Below are 21,252 nucleotides of genomic sequence, written 5' to 3'. Positions count from 1 at the left end.
AAGGCACAGCCATTAAGCAGCCAGCTGTTGCTGGGAGCTGGGGGTAGCCAGCTCCAGAAAGCCAGCTCCAGCTAGCCTCGGGCTTCAGAAAAGGAGCTCATTTAAGGGAATGGGACTCGTAACACAAGCATACGTTCCCCACTGTGGATCCTTGCCTGGATCCCCAAACCCTCAGTACCCCCCACACCACATCACCGCAAATCTTAAGGAAAACAGAAGGAATCCAGGTCAGAGCAGGTGACTGAGAGGGGGCCAGGAAAATTGAAAGAAACAAAGAGCAAGAAAGTCTTGAGAAACTGATGTTTGACTTTCTTTCCCCATTCTCCCTAGTTGGCCAGCGGGGGGCAGTCATCAGATCAGGAAAGAAGATCCCCTGAGAATGAATGAATAGGGGTCCTGGGGTGGGTGAGGGTTGGGGTATTTCTCAGAGGAAAGAATCACGGTCCAATTGCCTGAGCTAAGCCTGCATTAGAGGCCAAGTTGACCCCTCTTCTGCATCTCTAGGCCCCTTCAAGCAGGGTGGGCACTGGCGGTGGAGGGCACAGAGACCCACCACAGAGAACGACAGAAAAATTGGGGCTGCAGAGAGACTGACTAACCGGAGACCCTGACGAGACTTCCCCTGACCGGTGCTGGCGGTGGGGAAAGAGGGCCTGAGAATTGGGGGCGGGGTTTCCTCATAGTGGGGCCTTTTTGGCCCTGCTTTCTCCTCCACCCCCAAGGCCCGTGGCTTCAGGTTTAGGGGATAGTGTTGCTGGAGAGCCTGTCTCCATCCCCGCACTTCCCAGCTCACCCTTTCACCGGGTGCCTCCTCCGAGCTGCAAAGAGGAGGGGGCGGGGGTAGGGGGAGCCAATCCCGGCAGCGCCAAAGGGGGGAGGCAGCGATGACAGCCGCGGGGAGGGGGCGGGAGGAGAGAGGCGGCTCGGCTCGGGCTCTGCTCAGCTCCGCTCTGCCTCCGGCTCTGCGCTCACCTACTGCCCAAGGCTCCTTTCCTCTCTTGTCTCAGGACCCCCGGGTGGGCCTTAGACCTATCCAAGTCCCCAGACTCTTCACCCCAGTCGGGACTCTCCTGGCCCCCAGCCCCTCCGTTTGCTACCCGCCAGAGGGCGCCGTGTGAGCGTCCTACCCTGGCCACCCGGCGCCCCCTCCCAAGGCCCAGGCGGGACGGGAGGGGGTCGCCGGGGGCCATGCGGGGCCAGGGTCGCAAAGAGAGTTTGTCCGATTCCCGAGACCTGGACGGATCCTATGACCAGCTCACCGGTGAGTCGGTGGATGGGGGTCGCTGGAGGGAGGGTAGATTCCATTCCCCCCAGACTCTCATGCCTCTACCCCCTGCCAAGCCCTTACCCTCACTCTGTCCCATTCCCAGACACCCTCTGGCTGTTCTGGGCCCCAGGGCACTGGGGTTTAAAGCCTTGGGTCCCAAGGTGGGGTAACAGGGTGGGGAGAGCAGGTGGGCAGGTGGGGAGAGGCAGCAGGTGTGGGCCCGTGTGACACAAGGCAGGGAGGGTTGTGGTGGGAGGTGATACGTGAGCGAGCGCCTGTCATTCTTTGTCTGTCTGTGTATATATGTGTGTGCGCCTCCCACAGCTGGTTGCCATGTGCCCTGGGCTTGGTGACGGCCAGGGTGAGTGCGATTGTATGTGGCTGTGCAGTCGTGTGATCTTGTCAGATGGAGCAAGTTGTGTAGTGCCCTGGTTGTACTAATGAAGTTGTTTGACCATATGTTTCTGTTCTATGTGCAACTCTGTGCTTTGAGTATGTGCTTCAGTGTGAAGTGGTACGTGTCTGCAGGAATGTGTCAGGGCTTCACTTCATGGTGGTATGTCTCTTTGTAAGACTTTGTGAACTCGTGGGGCAAGTGTTTGTGGAGGCGGGTTGCATTGTGTTTTGTGATTGTGAGACTATGCTGGTTATATTGGTGTTTTGATGCTGATTGTGTACTTTCATGTGGTATCTTCAGTGGGGCTCTGTGAGTGTCAGTGATGTGTCTTAAGCTAGCTGTTTCTCTGGCTTCCTGGTGCAGAAGGGGATCTTTAGTACACACTGCTGCTTACCCCATGTTTTCTACAAATAGCCCAGGTGGACCCAAACAGGGACTCAGATGTCCAGGTGTGTGGCCTGGCTCCTGGGAGCAGCACCTGGCTCCTACCTGGGAGCTTTGGTTAATGCTGGGTCAGGCCCTCCCCCCATAAAGTACTCAGAGATCATTCTTACCACAGAAGTTCCTTCAACACCCAACAGCCGTACCCGAACTTCACCCAAACCCAAAGGAAAACACATCCTCTTGCCTCTTCTCCCGACCCAGGGATAGCAGCTTGAGGCTTGGAAGGTGCCTTGTGGCATCCCCTTGTAACTGTCCCCCAAACCCCTCTGCTGCCCAGACATCCACTCTCCCACACTGGGGGAGCTGTGAGACCAGTACTTCTGTGCCCGTGCACGTCACTGGGTTCGGTAGGCAGATCCATGTGTGTGTGGGGGTGACACTTGTGTACATTTCCACGTATGTGTGTTTCTGTCTTTTATCGTGCAGCCTGCCCAAGAACTGCAACAGAGAATGGGAAGGGGTAGATTCTCCCCTGTGTTTGCACCAGCTGGGAGGTGGAAGGAGGTGATCCTTGTCTGTGCCTAGGGGAGCGAGGTTAAGACTTGGGGATGGGTATAAGAGCCAGAATGGAATGCCTTCGGACAGTGTCTCCCTGACTCACCGACCCTGCGGAGGTCCTCATCCCTGTGCCACGATTCCCAGAAAGGGAAGCCCTTCCTCTTGGGCAGGCCCCACATGTGTCCTAGATGTGCCCGAGACCTGGATGGAATCTGAAGGCCCAGCCGTCTGGCTCTGCTTTGAACTGTTCTCACCACCTCTGGGTCCTTGAGAGCAGTAAGGGCCCCCAGGGCCCTCATTAGCACCACATTAGTCAGTGTTTGCCTCCCGCTTTAATTGAGTCTCCCCTTTAAGGGACTCATCCCCCCTCCACGTGGCTGTTTGAATCAGAGATTGATTGGGTGAAGAAGGTGAGGAAGCACTTGTATTAGAAGGTGCAGGGATGGAAGTGTGAGTACTAGCTATGTACGACTTTTGCTGTCTTTGGGCCTCACTTTTTTCTGTAAAATGGGGAATGCTACTTCCTGCCTGCCTACCTACCTACTACCAAGGGAAATAGAAAGGTCAAATGTTGGCAATGGTGTTTCATGTCATAAGCATCCGTTCTGTAGATAGCTCTACACGGGACTTGGAAATAAGAAATAGGATTCCCAGGAGCTCTCTTTTTGAAGGAGGGTTATCTTAACAGCAGTCCCAAATGGGGGCGGGATACCCCCTGAATTAAAGCGCTGTGTGCTTGGAGACAACGCCTGAGTGTAAAGAAGCCGGAGAGGGAGTCGTTGTCCGCGGTGCTGAACAACGGGCTGGCAGGAGGTGCAACGGGGCCATCTAATTTCCCAAAGTATCGTCCCTGTGCAGACGGAGACGACTTTAGGGGAGGAGAAAGTCCAAGAGCCACCCTGCCCCGCATCTAACCCCTCTAGTCTTACCTGCCGGGCAGGGCTACTAGGCAGTGCAGCGAGGTGGGAAAAGTTAGCGGCAGGCCTTTCTCAGCTGTAAGAAAAGATAGGACTAGAGAAGATGGGGAGAGAATTGGGACCAGGCTGGCTAAGGCCTGAGCTCTGGTCCCTGGGTCTGGTATCTCCGGAGTCAGAGTTCTTCTGGCCATAAATATCGTTCCCTGGACTGGGGCGCCCCCGTGTGGTCATAGTCAGCTTGTGGAGCTGAATCAGAAGAGGGGTCACCAAATCAAGGGGCAAGATTTGCATGGAGTTCGGAAATGACTTTCACTTCATAAATGCGAGCTATTTTAGCAAAAAAAAAAAAAAGGGGGGGGGGAATCCCAGTCAGAGGAGTGGAACTATGCCCCTTCTGTAGGCTGTCCCAGAGTGTGAAGACATTAGTGCATCCTTGAAGAGGTTTACTTTGGGTAAAGCCAGATGGGGATGAATCTGGGAAAGGGGTCAGGGTGGGGACAGAGGAGAGGGGGGCTTCTGATGCATTTGGCTGGCAGTCAACACATGATGGGGAAAGTCTGTGAATCGCCTGGACAACAAAAGGACACAAAACAGGAACAGCTATGAAAAAGGGGTTGGGAGCCAGGAGACAGACCAGTGGGGTCACATCCCTGTTGCCCTTTTTTGTCACCCCAGTACACTGGTCAGTTCCTCCTCCTCCTTTCTGCTCTCTCTCCCATTGGTCCAGGAATTATGGAAGTGTGGGAAGTTGCCATGACAACTGTCCTCCTACCCCTCCTTATCTCCGCCAAAATGGGAAGAGGGAGGTGTGATAGGAAAAGGAGTGTCTGAAGAGGGGCAATAAAAGATAAGGTTAACTCTCCCCCCACCTCGCAAGTCCTTTTTCAAAACCCGTAGGTGCCTCCCTTCCCCACCAGAAATCCGGAAAATATTCCCAAAGAAGACTATGAGGAAGTCTGTGCTGCGCCCCCCTCTACCCCCACCCCCGCCTCCACTTCAGCCTCAGTCTAGGAACTTTGGGGTCCGGTGCTGTAGATGCTGGGGCCGGGGCGAGTTCCCCTCGTGCGGCCTGGAGAAGACCTGGAGCAGGTCGGGGCTCTGCTGTCTGAGGTCCTGGTCCTGCTGGCCCCGCCCTCCAGCGCAGCCCTCGCAGGGCCCACTCGGGTGCAGCGGAGACCCGACCACCCGGGGACTTGGGGGCGGAGCTTGGCCACTGTGCTCCCAGCGGAACCATGAACCGTTGCCCCCGCAGGTGCCGGAGCCCATTGGGGCAGGCAGCGCGATCCCTCTACCAGCTGGTGACTGGGTCGCTGTCGCCAGGTATGAGGAAGGGAGGAAGGGGATGGACCCCTCAAAAAATGAGCAAAGTGGGATAGGGAACTTACAAAGGAGGGAAGGGAAAGGGCCCCTCAAACACTGAGGGAGCAGAATCTCTCAAAGAAAAGATTTAAAGGGAAATACCCCTGACAGAAGTGGAGCTCGGGACAGGATTCCTTACAGAGAAGGTGGAGGAGGTAGGGGGTCATCAAGGAGGAAAGGAGAGGGGGGCATCATGGTCCCCCACAACGGTGGAGGAGCGTGCAGGGCTTCTCACTGATGGCAGGGAGGGGGCCTCTGGTAGCGGGTGTAAGAGGCAAAGCCCCTCACAGGGATAAAAGAAGGGAGCTTGCAGCAGAGCAGGGGAAAGGCACAGCCCTTGATTGAGTTGTTCAGTTTATTGGGGTCTTAAGAAGACTGGAGAGGTAGGACTGGATCAACATGCACTCAGCTAGTGAGCTCATGCATGATGGGATGGATAGACTTATGTGGCGTGAGGAGTGTGTGTCACCATTTTGTCTGCCTCTAGGAGTCTGTCCTATGGGGGCTGTGCATGCGTCACTGGGGTTGCGAACACTGGGGCTGTGTATCCCTAGCTTTGCGTATCCCTGGGATTCAGTGACAGTGAAGCTGCAGGTACCTAGAGTTTTGTGCTTTAGAGTTGAGTTGGGGGTTCCTGCCTCACACTAAGTTGTGTAGCCTTCACAAGGCTGTAGTTTTGTGTGGGATTTGTGGAATTTATATGGGGGTTACGGGTGTCGTATCCTGGCACTGCTGAGACTTGTGCGCACCTCCACTTGGGTTTCCTTCGGGCTGCCTGGGCAGGACCGCAGAACCCAGCATCACCTCCCCACCTGGCCTGAGGAGACCAAAACAGCCTAGCCCCCTGGCATTCTGGGAGCTGTAGTTCTCTGACTCTCCATGGGATCCACTCCACTTGAGCTCCTGGAGTAGAGACAGGCCTCTCCAGAAGGAGGGGAGATGAGGCTGAGACAGAGTCATGCTTAGAAGTTGCTTGGGGAGCATGCGTCCCCCAAGCCCACTGCTTGGGCCTGTCTCCAGTGACAGATGGCCAGAGCCAGGCGGGGCCCACTCTCAATCATAGCAGGCATGACTTCCAGGCCCCAAAATAGCCCAAAGGCCCAGGGAGTTCATTAATCACCTGATACAGCTGGGGGCTGCTGTGTCTTCTGTCCTGGCTGGGGTACAGTAAGGCTGAGGGACTGAGAGAAGGGCTTTGGGGTCTTCACTGGCTGGGATCTTCACTCAGGGAACGAGGATAGATGGAAAAGTGGGACAGTTACATAGGGCGGGTGGGCCCCCCATAAGGTTTGAATGACTAAATGATAGGAGTATCTCTGGTGAGATTTGAGACCCAGGGAGGGCCCACCTAATGCTTCAAGAAAGTTTTCCCCTGCCCTGGCTGGTGTGGCACAGTAGATTGAGCTCCAGCCTGTGAACCCAAAGGTTGCCGGTTCGATTCCCAGTCAGGGCACATGCGTGGGTTGTGGACCAGTTCCACAGTTCCCAAGAGCACAACCTGGGTTGTGAGAGGTAGCTAATTGTTGTTTTTCTCCTTCCTTTCCCTTTCTCTCAAGAGAAATAAAATCTGAAAAAAAAAGGAAGTTTTCCCTTGAGCCCTCACTCTGCCTGGTGTGTTTCCATTAAGACTTCACTCCTTTGAGTAAAGAGCTAAGTGGCACAGGAGTACTTGGGAGGACAGATGCGGGCACGTTTCTCACAGGGCCCTGAGACTCGAGAGGATGCTGAGTGGGGAGAAGGGAGAACTTGGAAAACAACTTCCTCTTTTACTTCTGACAGACCCTCCCACTAGCAGCCTGGTGATTTAGGATGTTGAGTCCCTGTGCGGCTGGGCCAAGGTCTCTGAAGGTTGAGAGGAGGAGAGAGAGATGGAAGTGTAGGGTCAGGGACAGGGCAACTGGCTGCAAGGTTGTCAATCTGTCCATCTGCGAATCAGCATCTGAAATCAGGGAGATGCTACCGTGCTGCCTCTTCCAATGGGGGAGGTTGGCATTCAAGGCTCCGTGGAATCTGACCCTTTTGCTCTTATCATGTGTAGCTCCTCTGGGTGGCTGAGTCACAGTCACCCCCAGGATTTCTTCTTTTTCTTTTTTAAGATTTTATTTATTTATTTTCAGACAGAGGGGAAGGGAGAGAGAAAGAGAGGAAGAAAAACATCGATGTGCACAAGAAACATCAATCAGTTGCCTCTTGCATGTCCCCAGCTGGGGACCTGGCCCACAACCCAAGCATGTGCCCTGATGGAATCGAACCAGTGACCTCTTGGTTCGCAGGCTGGCACTCAATCCACTGAGCCGTGCCAGTCAGGGCACCAGCAGGATTTCTTGACACACCCACATCCATTCGAGAGACAGCTTGAAGGAGTTGGCAGATGATTGGTTCTGGTTCAAGTTTTGATCCATCCCTTAGCATCTGTGCATTCTTGGGAAAATCACTTCTCTGAGCCTCAGTTTCTTCATTGGCAGAACAGGTGGGGTTGCCATTTGGCTCCTGGGCTGTTGGGGGCGCTGTAACTTGAGACTGCAGTTTGTTCCAATGTTGTCTTCCGCCTGTGGCTGTAGGGAGCCAGTTAGTTCTGTTCTTGCTTCCAGTAATTTCCAGTAATTACTTCCAGTAATTACTACTCACTGTGACTGTATCAGCCGTAAACACTGGAATAATAGACCCTACCTATCTGGTTTGATGACTAGCTGAGGTAATGTATGTAAAGTATCCAGGACACAAAATATGCTCAATAAATATTGACCCCATTATTAAGGTGGCCTGGTGACATTTTGGCCACCCTTTAATAAGAGTCAGTTCAAAAAATACTCTCTCCAACTTAGAAAGGCCTCCCACTTAGAAAGTTTTTACTACAGTTCATTTAATGCCTTGCCTAGAAACAAACAGTTCCTACCAAGTGGTGGGCAAGCAGCAAGTACTTTTTGAATGAATAGGTGGCTTGTAGTTCCCCCAGTGGGAGGACTCCCTGCCCAGTGGGAGCCAAGCCCCGTTGGGTTCCCCTTTGTTCCACAGGCACCAGCGCAGAGCCTGGCGTTCAATCTGTACATGTCCAATTTTTTACCAGCCTGGCCCTCTAGGAACTTGGAACTAGTTGAGGAAGCAGGATTGATCCAGAAATATCTGGATTCAAATCTGCATCATTCAACTATGAGCAAGTCCCTCGTCTCTCTGGTCCTTGTTTATTTCATCAGTAAAATGGATACAACATGAGTCACTCTGCCTACCTCGTGGGGTCGCCATGGGGAGCCACTGACAGAGCAATGTCTGTGGAAATGTCTGGGAATTGTTCAGTGCTCTGGAAGTGTGAGGAGGGCGTGGCATGTTATTAATAATGGTCACTGTTAAGGTAGTTTGGTGATGCGGGCCGTGAAAGAGTTCACGAAGAGAAGAAAGTGTAGAGAATGAAGTTTTTTTCACTCTCCAAGAAAGGAGAGGGGGATGATGTGGAGAAATAAACCAGCCTCGAGGGGTGGGGGCTTTGAGCTTTTATTGGATTATAATTGGATTAAAAAAGGGTGGAGGCCCTGGCTGGTGTAGCTCAGTGGATTGAGTGCCCCCTGTAAACCAAAGGATCACCAGTTCGATTCCTAGTCAGGGCGCATGCCTGGGTTGCAGGCCAGGTCCCCAGTAAGGGGCACGTGAGAGGCAACCACACATGGATGTTTCTTTCCCTTTATCCTTCCTTTCCCTTCTCTAAAAATAAATAAAAATCTAAAAAAAAAACCCAAAACCAAATAGGTGGGGTTGCCATTTGGCCCCTGGGCTGTTGGGGGCGCTGTAACTTGAGGCTGCAGTTTGTTCCAATGTTGTCTTCTGCCTGTGGCTGTAGGGAGCCAGTTAGTTCTGTTCTTGCTTCCAGTAATTCCCAGTCCTGGGGACAAGCTCAGAAGGGTAAAACAGCATCATGTTTAAGAAGGTCACAGGCCTGCTAGGCAGGTGGGGCCACCATAGCAAGTGGGGCTGGCTTTGCCCTTTCAGTCACAAACATTTTAGCATTTACTCTGGGCCAGGAGTTATTCCGTCAGCTTTCCATGCACTAATTCATTTACTCCTCCCAGCACCCGTATGAGAGGAACAACTCAGGCACACAGGGGTTAAGAACGTGCCCATTCAATTGCAGCTTAAAATTAAGAGGCAAGGCTGAGATTTGAACCCAGGGAATCCAGCACATGGGTCCATGTCATTACCTAGCATGCTAAGCTGCCTCCTTTCGTTGTTCCCACTAATAATATTACAGAATTAGGTGTTGAGTATTGAGAGCCTGACATTAATTTCAGTAGAAATTCAGGCACCTAGAGCCCGCGGGGGGCTGGAGGCTCTGAAGGGATGGGATTTAAGATGCCTCCAAAGGGTAGACAAAAGCTGTGGTATAGAAGGAAAGCAGAAGGGAGAGTATTCCCGGCAGAGGGACTCGCAAGAGCAGAGGCACAGACATAGCTGGACAATGAGGAAGATAAACTGGCTGGAAAAAAAAAGGGGGGGGCCTGCTGATGAGGGAAGGGGAAAGGTATTAAACGCTAGGTGCGGAATTGGAACCCTGACAGGAACAATTTGCTGGTATCACTTGTCAGTCAGTAATCTCCGAAGTGGGAGAATCCAGAAGCAGTCCCTGAGTTGACTTCTTCTTGGGGGAGCGGAGGAGGGGAAGCAGAGGATCGGGCCTGCCTGAGGCTGCCCTCCCTCCCAGTCCTCCTTCGAGCCCCTTCCAGGGTTGTCGAGTGGGGGAAGTAAAGAGGTAAGATAGGTATGAAACGGATGCCTAAGCCCCAGTGGTGGTCTGTAGAAATACAGATCAGTGAATCTCAGATGAAGCAGCGGCCACCCAGCCCCAACCCCAACCCCACAACTGGGGCTCAGACACACTCACCCCAGAGCTGGACCGGGAAGGAGGGCTTCCTCCGGGGTCCATCCCCCTAAACTGAGCCTCCTGGATGGGCAAGCTAAGACGGGAGCCAGTGTGGTGCGCTGGTTTAGAGCACAGTGGGCTCACAGCCAGACTGGTTTAAAATCAAGGCTCTGATACTTACTGATGTGACCTCCTTTTGCCTTAGTTTCACCATCTGTAATTGGGGATAACAGTACCATTTTCACAGGTTTATTGTGAAAATTCAACATAATAACGTGTTAAGCACAAAGTACTCTATCTCATACGCACTGAGTGCTCGGTCAGTGTTGGTCAGCGTTGGTCAGCGTTGGTCAGCTGTGCTGTAACCCGGCAGCTCTAGTCTCCTGGCTCACTGGCTCTGCAGGCCTCTCCCACCCCTGCCACTCACCAGCACCACTTACCAGGAAGGAGCTGGATGGAGGAGGGGCTCCAGGCATGTTCCAGGAGGTGGGGGTGGGGTGTGGCGCCCTTAGAGGGTTCAGATTTCCCTTCCACCCTGGGCCTCTCCGTCTGCTCAATAATGGTTCCCTAGGAGCGGCAGGGCTTTGGCAGCTCCTGGGTGAGGCCCCAGCCAGGGGGGAGGGCAGAGGACAGTCCCTCCTCCTCTCCCAAGGTGCTGGAGTCTCTTGGTCACAAAGGCAGCCAAAATAAGTCTCCTCCCCATGGAGCCGTGCTAGGGCTAAGTAGCCTTTTTCCTGCTTAGGCTATTGGACCTAATTCTCCCTCCTTGGGCCTCAGTTTCCTTGTCTGTGGCCTGTGGGAAGAGGGTGCTTCCCCCCTCATAGTCTCTATGGCAACCACAATCGATGTTGATGGTGTCCTCCCGACGGGAGAGGTCACTGCCTTCTCCTCTATTATATTCTCATCCAGTTCCATGCAGATACAATTACACAACCACCATGGACCCGCGCACCTAATTATAGGGCGCATCCGTATCATCTCCCAGTCTGCAGACCCACATCCCACAATCCTCCTGAAACACGGACTCCTCATACCCCATACACACTCAGAAATATTCCAATGCACTCTCACACACACACCATAGGCAGCCCGGTCACATCTCCTAAACACAAACACACACCCAATAGACAGGCGCACAATCATGTGCAAACACATAGGCACGCATTGTCCATACAGACAAACCCAGGAATATACATGCAAGAAAACACCCAGACTCCCCTGAGATATTCGGACCCCCACATCTATCACTTATGTGTGTGCAGCTCATCGTTTCTCACACACCCTGCCCTTCCCTGCCTTCTCCCTGAGCACGGCTCCTCCCTCTGCCTCCTCCCTTGGGCACAGAGTAGCCACAGGGTGTCTGGGGGAAGTGTCCTCAGGGACAGAGGCAGGTCACTGCCTCCCTCCTCTGGCCTGGCCTGTCCTGGCCCAAATCCTTCACACCAAAAGCTCCCAAGGAGATGCCAGACCCGAGGCTGAGGTGGCCTGTGAAGAGGAAGAGGCTGTGGCTGGGAGGTTGTGGCTGGGAGGTGAGCGGGGCAGGGGCGGGGTGAGAGAAGTGGGGAGAGGGAGGAGATCCAGGGAGGGGGAAGGGGAGGGAGGCTGCGGGCGGTCCTACTCACGCTGGGGAGCCCAAGGGCCAGGCGGGCCTGTGTGAGTCTCAGCGGTAGGGGCCATGCCCCGGGCCCACCATGAACCTGGAAGGGCTGGAAATGGTCGCAGTGCTTGTGGTCCTCGCTCTGTTTGTCAAGGTCCTGGAGCAGTTTGGGCTCTTTGAGCCTGTCTCCTTGGAAGGTAACCCAGGTGTCTGGGCAGGTCTGGGCTGCTGGCTGGAGGGGCAGCCGCCACCAGCATTGGGGAGGGGCTACTCTCACTTCTGACTGGGAGCAGGGATGAGCAGATTAGTGATGGGATGGAGTATTTCTGGGAGGGGGGTGCTTGGAGAACAGGGGATCTGGGAGAGGTGGGGGGGGACGCTGGGGTGGAGCATCTGGGGGAAGTGAGAAAGAAATCTGGGGGACTAGGTCTCTGATGGAGGTGGAGATAGAGGACCAGGGGACAGGGTATTTGGGGAAGCAATGAGGGCGCAGTGTGGGAGGACTGGGGTGTGGAGATGAGGGGAGTCTGGGGGACATGAGAGGTCAGGAAATAGGCGGGGGTGTCTGGAGTAGAGGAAGGAGGTTCTGGGGATCCCGAGATACCACTGGACTTCTAGGGACTCCCGTTTGGGGCTGGGGCCCACAGTGGCTGGGAAGATGTATGGGATTCTCATGCCTCATCCCTGCAGGTGTGGTTACAGAGTGCGTGTGGACTCAGTACGTGAGAGATGCAGGGGGTGTGATTGTGTGTCCATGTGTGTGACGAGAAAGGGCAAAGCTTGTGACTGTGAGCCTGTGTATGTGACAGGAATGTAATGTGTCTCAGTGACAGGATATGTGGCTTTGTCAGATGGTGGTTCTGACTGTGCCTGAGGGGACAGCGTGTGTGTGGCTGCCCCATGGGTGTTGCTTTGTGTACGTGGCTGTTCCCGGAGCTCCCTGAGCATCACTAGCTCTATACCCAAGACTTAGGAGGGCAGTGAGTTCTGGAGGGACAGGAGTGAGAACACTGTGAAGGAGACATTTATAGACCCACTCTGGCAGGAGGGAGGAGCAGGTCAGATCAGGGACCCTGCTTCCCAGGTGCCCGCTTCCTCTCAGGATCCAAGGGCAGAACGGTCCCCAGGGCCTAGACTCTGGGAGTGGGAAATCAGTTCTCCACTCAAGTGGGGAGAGTGTGATATTGGAGGTGGAGAGGGGAACATGTCTGCCTCCCCCAGAGAGTTTTGGCTTCTCCCTCAGCTTTACACCAACTGTGCAGCTCCATAGCGTAGCTGTGCCCCAGTTCCACCAGGGACAGGTGAACAGACAAGAACCACAACGGGGGGCTGCAGGGAAGAACTAAAAGATGTGAAAGGAGGTAGGACGAGACGAAGGTCCATGAATTGCTCTAGTGTTGAGTGAGAGTAGAAGACTCCTAGCTCACCCTCTGTCCTCTGCTACATTTGTTGGGATGGGGTGGGGAGCAGGAATTGCTCCTAGATGAACTAGGATTCCTATAATCTTTTTTTTTAAGAGAGAGGGGAAAGAGGGAGAAAGAGAAGGAGAGAAACATCTCTGGGTTGCCCCCAACTGGGGACCTGGCCCACAACCCTGGCCTTTGCCCTGACTGGGAATCAAACTGGATTCCCCTGAACCACACCAGTCAGGGCTCATCCAATCATGATTGGAGGAAGTCAGTTGAGCTCTAACTTACCATCTCCTTTAGACTATTTGGTGGGAAGAGGGGTCACCCAGGAAACCCAGCAGCATCCCATAGGCTGAAGACAGCCCCTTTCTCTTTCTATCTTTAGAGCAGCCTAGAGGAGATTGAGTCTTGGGAGTAGGTAAGGAGGACGTGTGAAGAGAAGGTTGGAAGAAGTGGGGAGCTGCCCCCCAGTCTGGTGGCAGCTCTATGTAGAACCAGAGGCCCCAGGTGCAATACAGCTTCAGCTTCGGGAAACCAAAGTCTGGGCTAATGGAGCCCTGGGCCAGGGGCCAGGCCGCCATCGATCCCCCACCCAGCCCACTGCCTCCCTCCCACCTCTCCAGAGCTCCTGCTGTGGAGGAGGGAGAGAGCACCAGCTGGAGTGGGAGAAGGCGATGACTTCCAGCAGTTACCTCCCCGGAGCAGGGCCTTATCCTGAGGGTGGAGACTGCGTTTGGAGGGCAGGGCCTGTGTGGGAGTGGAGACCCCTGAGTAACCTACAACCACAGGGAACATTGGGCCCTTCCAGAAAGGGACTGAGGCCAGCCTCAGTGTCTGCGGACTCTGTCCCGAGTCTGGAGGTGGGTGCAGCCAGGAGACAGACGCACATGGACGTGGGGAGCTCCCTAGGGTGCAGTGAGAGCTACAGGACATGTGTGCAAACAAGGGGAAAGGAGAGGAAGTATGATCGGAGGGGCTCGGCTAGCCTCACGTTACGCTACATTATTCATCTTAAGGTCCGTTATTGCCTCAAAGTTCAATGTCATTTCACCTTCAAAGAGTAGGCTATACTGGAAAAGACTGGGAAGGGACTTTTTTAGGGTAGATGAGTTAGCTGCTGGGGAGCCCTGCTCCACTGGCAGGAAGATATGGGTACCTTCCTTGGGAAAGAAAGGTGGGCATTCTCTGGGTAAATGGGGCTTCTGCAGTGAGCTGCAGCCTTAGTGTCTGGGTGCATGGGCACGTAGGTCACAGTATGATAATGGGCACTTGTCCTAGGGACCGAGGAGTGTGTCACAATATTATAAGGTCCTTGAGTGGCATTAACATGTTGTGTCATGATGTCCTCAGGGTCATCACGTGTTTTCCTGTAGTTTGATCACACTGTGTGTGTAGGATGGCCTGTGCAGTTCCTCTTGTGTGTCATGTTGTTCCCAGGCCACAGTTGTATGTTTGCTTTAAGGAGTTTTAGGTCAGTGTGTGTGTGCTCACACATGTATTGAAGCCTGCTTAATTAGGCCACAGGGTGCGAGTGACTGGATATCAAGCTGTCACTGCATGGCATCCATCACTCTGTGGCTTACCATTCTGTGTGTCACTCTACACGTGTGTCTGTGTGTGTGTGAGAGAGGTGTTCCTACCCGGGCAGCCCTTGGGTCAGATATTGCCCTCAGAGGTCCAGCCATAGCGCTGGAGGCGAGGGCACAGGGTCAGCAGACACTGAAGCCAGTGCCACCTGCCCTGAGCTGCCTCTCTCTCTCCAGCTGGGTCCCATTATGCATGGTGCCCTCGCTGCCTCCGTGGGTTTTCCATGCCTCTGAAACCCACTGGGCTCCCCGAACCCGGTCCCAGCTACCTTTGCCATTCCCCTTCAACCCTCCCCCAACATCCCGCCCCCAGCTGGGGTTAATTTGTGATGGTGGGAAAGGGACAGGGGACAGAGGGGCAGTGGGGGTTAATGTGCCTTCCCGGGGTCTTCTCTCTTCCCAGGCCACCCTCCAGGGCCCACTAAAAAAGCGCTGAAGCAGCGGTTCCTCAAGCTGCTGCCTTGCTGCGGGCCCCAAGCCCTGCCCTCAGTCAGTGAAAGCAAGTGCCGCTCCTGTACTTCCTGGGGCGGGGCCCGTCGTGTGGGACGGTGTGACTGGAGCGGGCCTCTGTGTGTGTGGGCACGCGTACGCGGCGAGTGTCCCCCCCCCCCCCTTGGGTGGGCACTGGCTAGCGCGAGAGTGAGCAGGTGTAGCTACAGTCCTCAGAGGAGGCACAGTGTGGGGACACGGTCAGTTTGGGCGGCACCAGTGTGCGAAATGGGCGGGACCTGTGTGGTCGGGCGTGGCCAGGGCGGCAAGGCCGAGGCCCAAGCCTAGTGCTATGACCGGCGTGCTGCTGGCTGGTCCAGGCGGCTGTGCGGGTCTGCGCGCCTCTGCGTGGCTTAGCTGGGTCAGCGTCTGCGACTTTGGCCTCCTGCCCCATCCCTGGGCATGTTATGGTTGTCAAAATGCATGTCGCCCATGCGGATGGAGCCCGCCTTCCACCAGATGCCAGGATACTCGGATTTTCTAGTGGCAGCCTGGTTCCCAGTTGAGTGACCTCCCTTTGTCTCTAGGCCTGTTTTCTCAGTTGGGCCTTGTCCATGTCGTAGGATCGTACTTCATTTTGCAAGCCATCAAGGCCCGTTTTGTAGTTGAGAGTGTCGTTGTAGATTCGGAAAAAGAACCGGCGTGAGTGCCGCATGCAGGTGTGCGTGGGGTCCACTTCGTGTGTGCCTGTGCTCGTTCCTTATGTGTGCTTTGGTGCGCGGGGCTGGGGTGTGTGCATTGTAACACGCAGGTTTGTGAGATCTGCAGTGAGTGGGAGGGACAGACAAGGTGTGTGTCTGCAGTTGGCCGGGCTTTCGGCTTTCTCGGTGACAGTGCGCTCCCTTCAGCATTAGCCGCCCCAGCCTCCCTACGCCCCCACAGACCCCGCCCGCTGGACCCAGGTGACTTACTCTCCTGGTGGGGGCGGGGGCGGGGTGGGGGGCTTTGGGAGAACGGGGTGGGGGCATCTGCCTGGGGGACTGGATGTTGGGGGCTCGGGGGACTGAGATGGGGCCGGGGGTGGGGCCTTGGCTAAGGCTTACGGGAGGTGAAGACCAGGGGTGAGGTCTAGATGGGGCTTGGCTGGAGCGGGGCGGGGCATGGCTCCAGCATGGCTCTGGAAGGCGGGAATCTGGGCGGGGCAAGACCTGGACGTGGCAGATCCGAGTGGGTCTGGGAAGGCCCAGAAGCTCGCATCCTCAGATGCCCCTTCTCGAACCTGTCTTCACTATTCCAACCCCTTACGGGATAAGATGGGTTGGGGCCTTTAATTCCTACGGGGGACCAAGGGCCCAGGGGCCAGCGCCCGGTCAGATCCCTGGCTCTGGAGACAGGCCTGGCCTTGGGTCGGGCCTGCTCTTAGACACTGAAGTTGACCAGAGTCTTGTCTCCCTGCTTTCATGTCCAGGGAACTGGCAGGCTGGTCTCTGGTATCGGAGATAGGGGGGATGTATGGATCAGTGATTTTGAAGAGGGGTCATGGGGGCTGGGCCTGAGGCGCGCCTCTCCCCCTCCCTCGTTCCCCCAACCCCCACAGACAGCGTGGAGGATGAGTTTGAACTGTCCACCGTGTGCCACCGGCCCGAGGGTCTGGAGCAGCTGCAGGAGCAAACCAAGTTCACTCGCAAAGAGTTGCAAGTCCTGTACCGGGGCTTCAAGAACGTGAGTGTAAAAAGCAAGGCCAAACTGGGAGAGGGGTGGGACAGGAGGGGCGAGGCCTATCCTGGACCAATCAGAAAGGTGGCCTGGCTTTGGGGCATGAGACAGAAGGGGAGGAGGAGAGAGAATTCCTTTCTCCCTCTTCCACCCCCCACCCCACTACCCTCCGGCAGACCAACAGACCGAACTTCTAGCTGGAGGTTCTGGTCTGTTTGAGAAGGGGTGGAGCCTGTAGATGGTCAGGTTGTTTTGTGGGTTTGGTTTTTTGTTTGCTTGTTTGCCCTGGGAAGAAGTCTGGCCTCCCATCAGAAGAGCTCCATGGTGAGCCCCCCGGAGACATGAAGATTTTGTCCCTTTCTGGGAGTCTCTGGGCGTGGAAGGGGGAGGGATGTGGAAGGAGGTTTTGCTCGTGTCCTCAGTGTGGTCTCCCCACTGCCCAGGAATGTCCCAGCGGAATTGTCAATGAGGAGAACTTCAAGCAGATTTACTCTCAGTTCTTTCCTCAAGGAGGTGAGGGGCGAATGCCTGAAAGGAAGCAGCTGTCTGTCCATCTCTAAGCTGAGTTGGGGAGAGGGTTGTAGGGGGGGCCTGGGAATGCCAAGTGATAAGCGGTGTTTGGGGAGCCCCACGGGGGGGTCAGAAGTCCTCTGCTGTCTGGAAGCCAAGCTCACTGGCCCACTGTTCTGCAGACTCCAGCACATATGCCACTTTTCTCTTCAACGCCTTTGACACCAATCACGATGGCTCTGTCAGCTTTGAGGTGAGCTAGAGAAGATGGGCCAGGGAGGCCTGGGGCTTTGGGTCAGGATCCATGAGCCAAACCCAGAGAGGAGGTTGAGTGAAAGGTATCTGAAGACATATTTCCCCCCCTGCCTCCTTCCCAGGACTTTGTGGCTGGTTTGTCAGTGATCCTTCGAGGAACCATAGATGACAGACTGAATTGGGCCTTCAACCTGTATGACCTCAACAAGGATGGCTGCATCACCAAGGAGGTGTGCAGGGCAACTGAAGAACTGGAGGGGGCTCTGAGAGGCCCACAGGAAGGAAATGAGACTCATGTGTGCATTACCAGCAAGGGCGACACTTGTCCTGGGCCCTGGGCCTCCCGGCTTGGAGGCTATAGGCTCTGAGGAGGGCTTCTCTTCTTTTTTGGCCTAACAGGAAATGCTTGATATCATGAAGTCCATCTATGACATGATGGGCAAGTATACATACCCAGCGCTCCGGGAGGAGGCCCCGAGGGAACATGTGGAGAGCTTCTTCCAGGTACTTAGGATGGGGTAGGCTGGAGGGTCCTGGAGTGAAGGGAAGAAGCTGCGGTCCAGTGGGGAACTTACCTGAATTCTACCTGCCTCTTTCCTGCCATTTCTCCTGTTATCCCTCCCTAAAACCTCAGAAGATGGACAGGAACAAGGATGGAGTGGTGACCATTGAGGAATTCATTGAGTCTTGTCAAAAGGTACAGGTCCCCGCCCCACATTTCCCTGGTCTGGACTCAGGGTCTAATTCAATGATGTAGGAGAAGGCTCCTTTGGGCAGAGTATCATCTTAATTCAGCCCCATCCCAAGCCTGCTCCTTCACAACTGGGGGAGGCCTGGCATTCCTCACCTCTGGTCTCTCTGGGTGTCTCCTTCCTCGTTGCTTCTCCCTGTCTCCGACTGTCCGCATTTATAACTCAGTGTCTCTCTCCCCATCTCTGACAAGCTCTTTTTCTTTCTCTCTCACACCATGGCTACAGGATGAGAACATCATGAGGTCCATGCAGCTCTTTGACAATGTCATCTAGCTCCCCAGAACAGGGGGGGCAGGTGTCCGTTGACCACACTCTAGCCCTAGTCCAGTGGGACTGCACCCTTCTCTCCCCAGGTCTGTTCTCATCCTAGCCCTGCCCAGGGTCTGTAGGAATCCAAGAGCCTTGGATTTAGTGGAGCCAAAGGGGCCAGGGAGTGGGCAGAGTGCATCTGCTGGGTGTTCCCAACTCCCAACAACTCCCACCCCCTTCCTGCCTGACATTCAGTGCTGAGGGTGCCCCTGCTATAGTAATGAAGTGGTTCTCCACCTCCTACCCCACTCTAGAAACCACAACACTAGACAGAATTTCTCCTGCTATGGTGCTTTTCCCATCCCGGATCTCATAAACATTTTCCATAAGACTCCCTTCTCAGAGAAGCCTCTCTGTCCTTGGCATGGATTGCCCTTTCAGAACAGGGCCTTTGAGAGCTCTGTAGGAGGGGACAAGAATGTAAAGGCAGAAATTTTGGGCTTGAGCCAGTGGTTAAGGTCCTGGGTCCTAGGAGGGAGCTGGAGTTCAGAGTAGAAAGGCCTAGGGATTGGCAGTGAGAGCTAAGGCACGCCGAGCTGTCACTCTGAGCTCCACAGGTCTGCCACCAAGCTGTAAAAATAGGAATTTCTAGGCTCTTCAGAAGACCTTTTCTCCTTGGAAACGCCCCACAAATTTTCCATGCTCAGTATCCCAGAAAAGCCTGGGGTCCTGATGTCTGCCTCTTCCCTGGACTTTTTTCCTCTCCCTCCTTCCTGTTTGTATGGTAGTAGTGGCCGAAAGGGAGTATGGGTGGGAGGTGTCCTGGCTGATACCCCCTGAAGGCTCAGCCTACCAGCATGGAGTGAGTCAGGGACCATCTAGTGAATACACTAGAAGAAAAGGGAAGGAGGGGGACTGGCATAGCATCTGAACCAGTGTGGGGATATTCATTAAAATCTTTGATCTACCCAAGCTTTATCCAACCCCCCAAATAGCCTCCTCAATTCCCACCTAGGGTCTCCTCTTACTCTATTCAATCTACCCAGAGATGCCCTGAACATACCTAGAAGGCAGGAACCAGAGGATCCAAGTCCCACATCATCAGCAGCACCCCTGCCATGCTGTCACTCCTTAATATACCTGCTTGCTTCATTAGCCAGGACCTGGGGGAAGGGCCCCCAGAGAGCTCCCTTTCCCATCAGAACACTGTCGACTGCTTTGCATTTTTGGCTCCTCTGTATATTTTGTAAAATAAAAAAATACACCAAATCCAATAAAACACAATGGCTATGCACAGGCTTCTGTCTCTGCCTTTTGGTCCTTTCTACCGCACAGGTACCTCGCAACCTTTAACTCATGCACCTGCAGCCCTTTAGCTCTGAAAGAAAGTGCCTCTCTTTCCCATAGTGTGGCCAGCTCCTGGCACAAGACCAAGACATGGGTTCTGAAAGGGCTGGAAACCTACCTGACCTTAGTAAAGAAGTACCTATGTGAATCTCTCTCCTTAGAGAAGACAAGAAAGAGACAGGATATCAATGCCCCAAAGACTATTCTGTCATTGTCTAGACATTATTACAAGTTGAATCAAGAATTTCTAATTTTCAGACATCGGTTAATCTCAAAGTGTTTTGTTTTGAGGGTGGAATTCCCTTTAGCTTCTGATGAAAATTTTGTTATGCAAACATCTCAACCCTGCCTTCAGTATGGACATACATTTGTGTCTATATTCCAGCCAAGAATGATGAGGAATCAGAGGGCAGGTTACCATGGAGCAGGTGACACTAGGGTATTAGACACTTCCTGGGGTGGGGGCGGGGGACCTTTCTTGGTTTTGCTGCTAGAAAGGTAGCCACCAATGGTAGGTTCCTCCCACCCTCCCTCTAGGGCAGGGGTGTCAAATGTACTTTCACCGAGGGCCACATCAGCATCACGGTTGCCTTCAAAAGGCCAAATGCAATTTCAAGTCCTTAACAGTTAAGGAGTAGTTACATGTATACAGTCCTAAAATTGTTTCAGCCCTTTGAAGGCAACCTCGAGGCTGATGTGCCCCCAGTGAAAATGAGTCTGACACCCCTGCTCTAGGGTACCGTTGTATGGTGACTGAATTTCACTATTCATAGGATGTCTTTGGAGGTAACTCAGTTTCAAGACTGAAATCAAGGAATATCATGCTTCCCGTTGCATTCGATTTTGCCTTCGAACCTCCTCCTGCAAGAGTCCACTCTCTCCTGTCCCCGAGGAACGGTGATAAATAGAGATGTTAAGCTTGGAAGTTTGTATGGTCATCTCCCTACCAACTTGATCAAATGGCCACACACAGAGGACAGAGGGGAACCCTGAGAAGGGGAAACAGACCCTGCCTAGAGCTCCATCACCTGTCGTGTCTTTTACATTAGAGTTTATACCTTTCCTTGGGGTTTAATCCCATTTTAGGCAGAATTTTTCTGCTACCAGCAAATGTACCCAACTGAATCTGTAGCTCTAAACCAAGGATGTCTTGAGTGAGATTGTTTTTACAGACATACATTACAGAAAATAACTCCAGCATTTACTAACCGTATTCCAAGATGACATAGAGGCACTTATTCTCTTACTTCCATTACCGTACACATTGCCAAGAAACAGAAACTTACTTCCAGGGTCCCTCATCTTGTCAGCTGACCCTACTCGCATCACACAGTTATCTGCTCTTTAGGCCCTTGGGTTTCATTGGGTCCCTCTGAAGGATCTGATGAGATATATGGGCCCACTGTCCAGAAGGAAGAAAAAAATGCACATTCGTTCATTTATTCATTCATTTATCATTTTAAATCATCACCTGAGGAGATGATCATTGATTTTAGAGAGAGCGAGTCACATCAATGTGAGAAAGAAACATCGATATGTCCCCCACCCTCTTATGTGCCTTGACTGGGGATGGAACCCGCAACCCAGGTATGTGTCTGACCAGGAATCAAACCCACTACCTTTTGGTGTACAGGATAATGCTCCAACCAACTGAGCCAAGCGGCCAGGCTC

At 53.8% G+C, this 21,252-nt stretch overlaps 1 protein-coding gene across 5 annotated transcripts; it reads left to right on the top strand.

The window, feature by feature from the left end:
* The first annotated feature begins 910 nt into the window (after positions 1 to 910).
* On the top strand, positions 911 to 19,528 carry KCNIP2 (potassium voltage-gated channel interacting protein 2). 5 transcript variants are annotated; one of them, XM_053668609.1, is made up of 10 exons: positions 911 to 1,261; positions 14,727 to 14,822; positions 15,661 to 15,714; positions 16,350 to 16,474; positions 16,912 to 16,981; positions 17,161 to 17,231; positions 17,356 to 17,463; positions 17,633 to 17,737; positions 17,868 to 17,930; positions 18,211 to 19,528. In XM_053668609.1, exons 1-10 carry the CDS (start codon positions 1,189 to 1,191, stop codon positions 18,256 to 18,258), a joined length of 813 nt encoding a protein of 270 aa, XP_053524584.1. In that variant the 5' UTR covers positions 911 to 1,188; the 3' UTR covers positions 18,259 to 19,528. The 5 variants fall into 5 exon arrangements, with proteins under 5 accessions (XP_053524584.1, XP_053524586.1, XP_037015411.1 ...); XM_053668611.1 differs by lacking the exon at positions 15,661 to 15,714; XM_053668612.1 differs by lacking the exons at positions 911 to 1,261; positions 14,727 to 14,822 and adding an exon at positions 14,859 to 15,313.
* Positions 19,529 to 21,252: the final 1,724 nt, after the last annotated feature.

The sequence above is a fragment of the Artibeus jamaicensis genome, unplaced genomic scaffold (assembly GCF_021234435.1).
Source record: "Artibeus jamaicensis isolate MK-2021 breed Jamaican fruit bat unplaced genomic scaffold, CSHL_Jam_final contig_490, whole genome shotgun sequence".
Classification (NCBI taxonomy): Eukaryota; Metazoa; Chordata; class Mammalia; order Chiroptera; family Phyllostomidae; genus Artibeus; species Artibeus jamaicensis.
This window is presented reverse-complemented; position numbering and strand designations above follow the sequence as displayed.

Excerpts from the sequence above, each read along its gene's own strand:
- KCNIP2 (XM_053668609.1), top strand. The coding sequence starts at position 1,189 with ATGCGGGGCCAGGGTCGCAAAGAGAGTTTGTCCGATTCCCGAGACCTG. Across the intron at positions 1,262-14,726 it reads ATCCTATGACCAGCTCACCG|GCCACCCTCCAGGGCCCACT; the intron begins GTGAGTCGGTGG and ends CTCTCTTCCCAG. Across the intron at positions 16,982-17,160 it reads TCAGTTCTTTCCTCAAGGAG|ACTCCAGCACATATGCCACT; the intron begins GTGAGGGGCGAA and ends ACTGTTCTGCAG.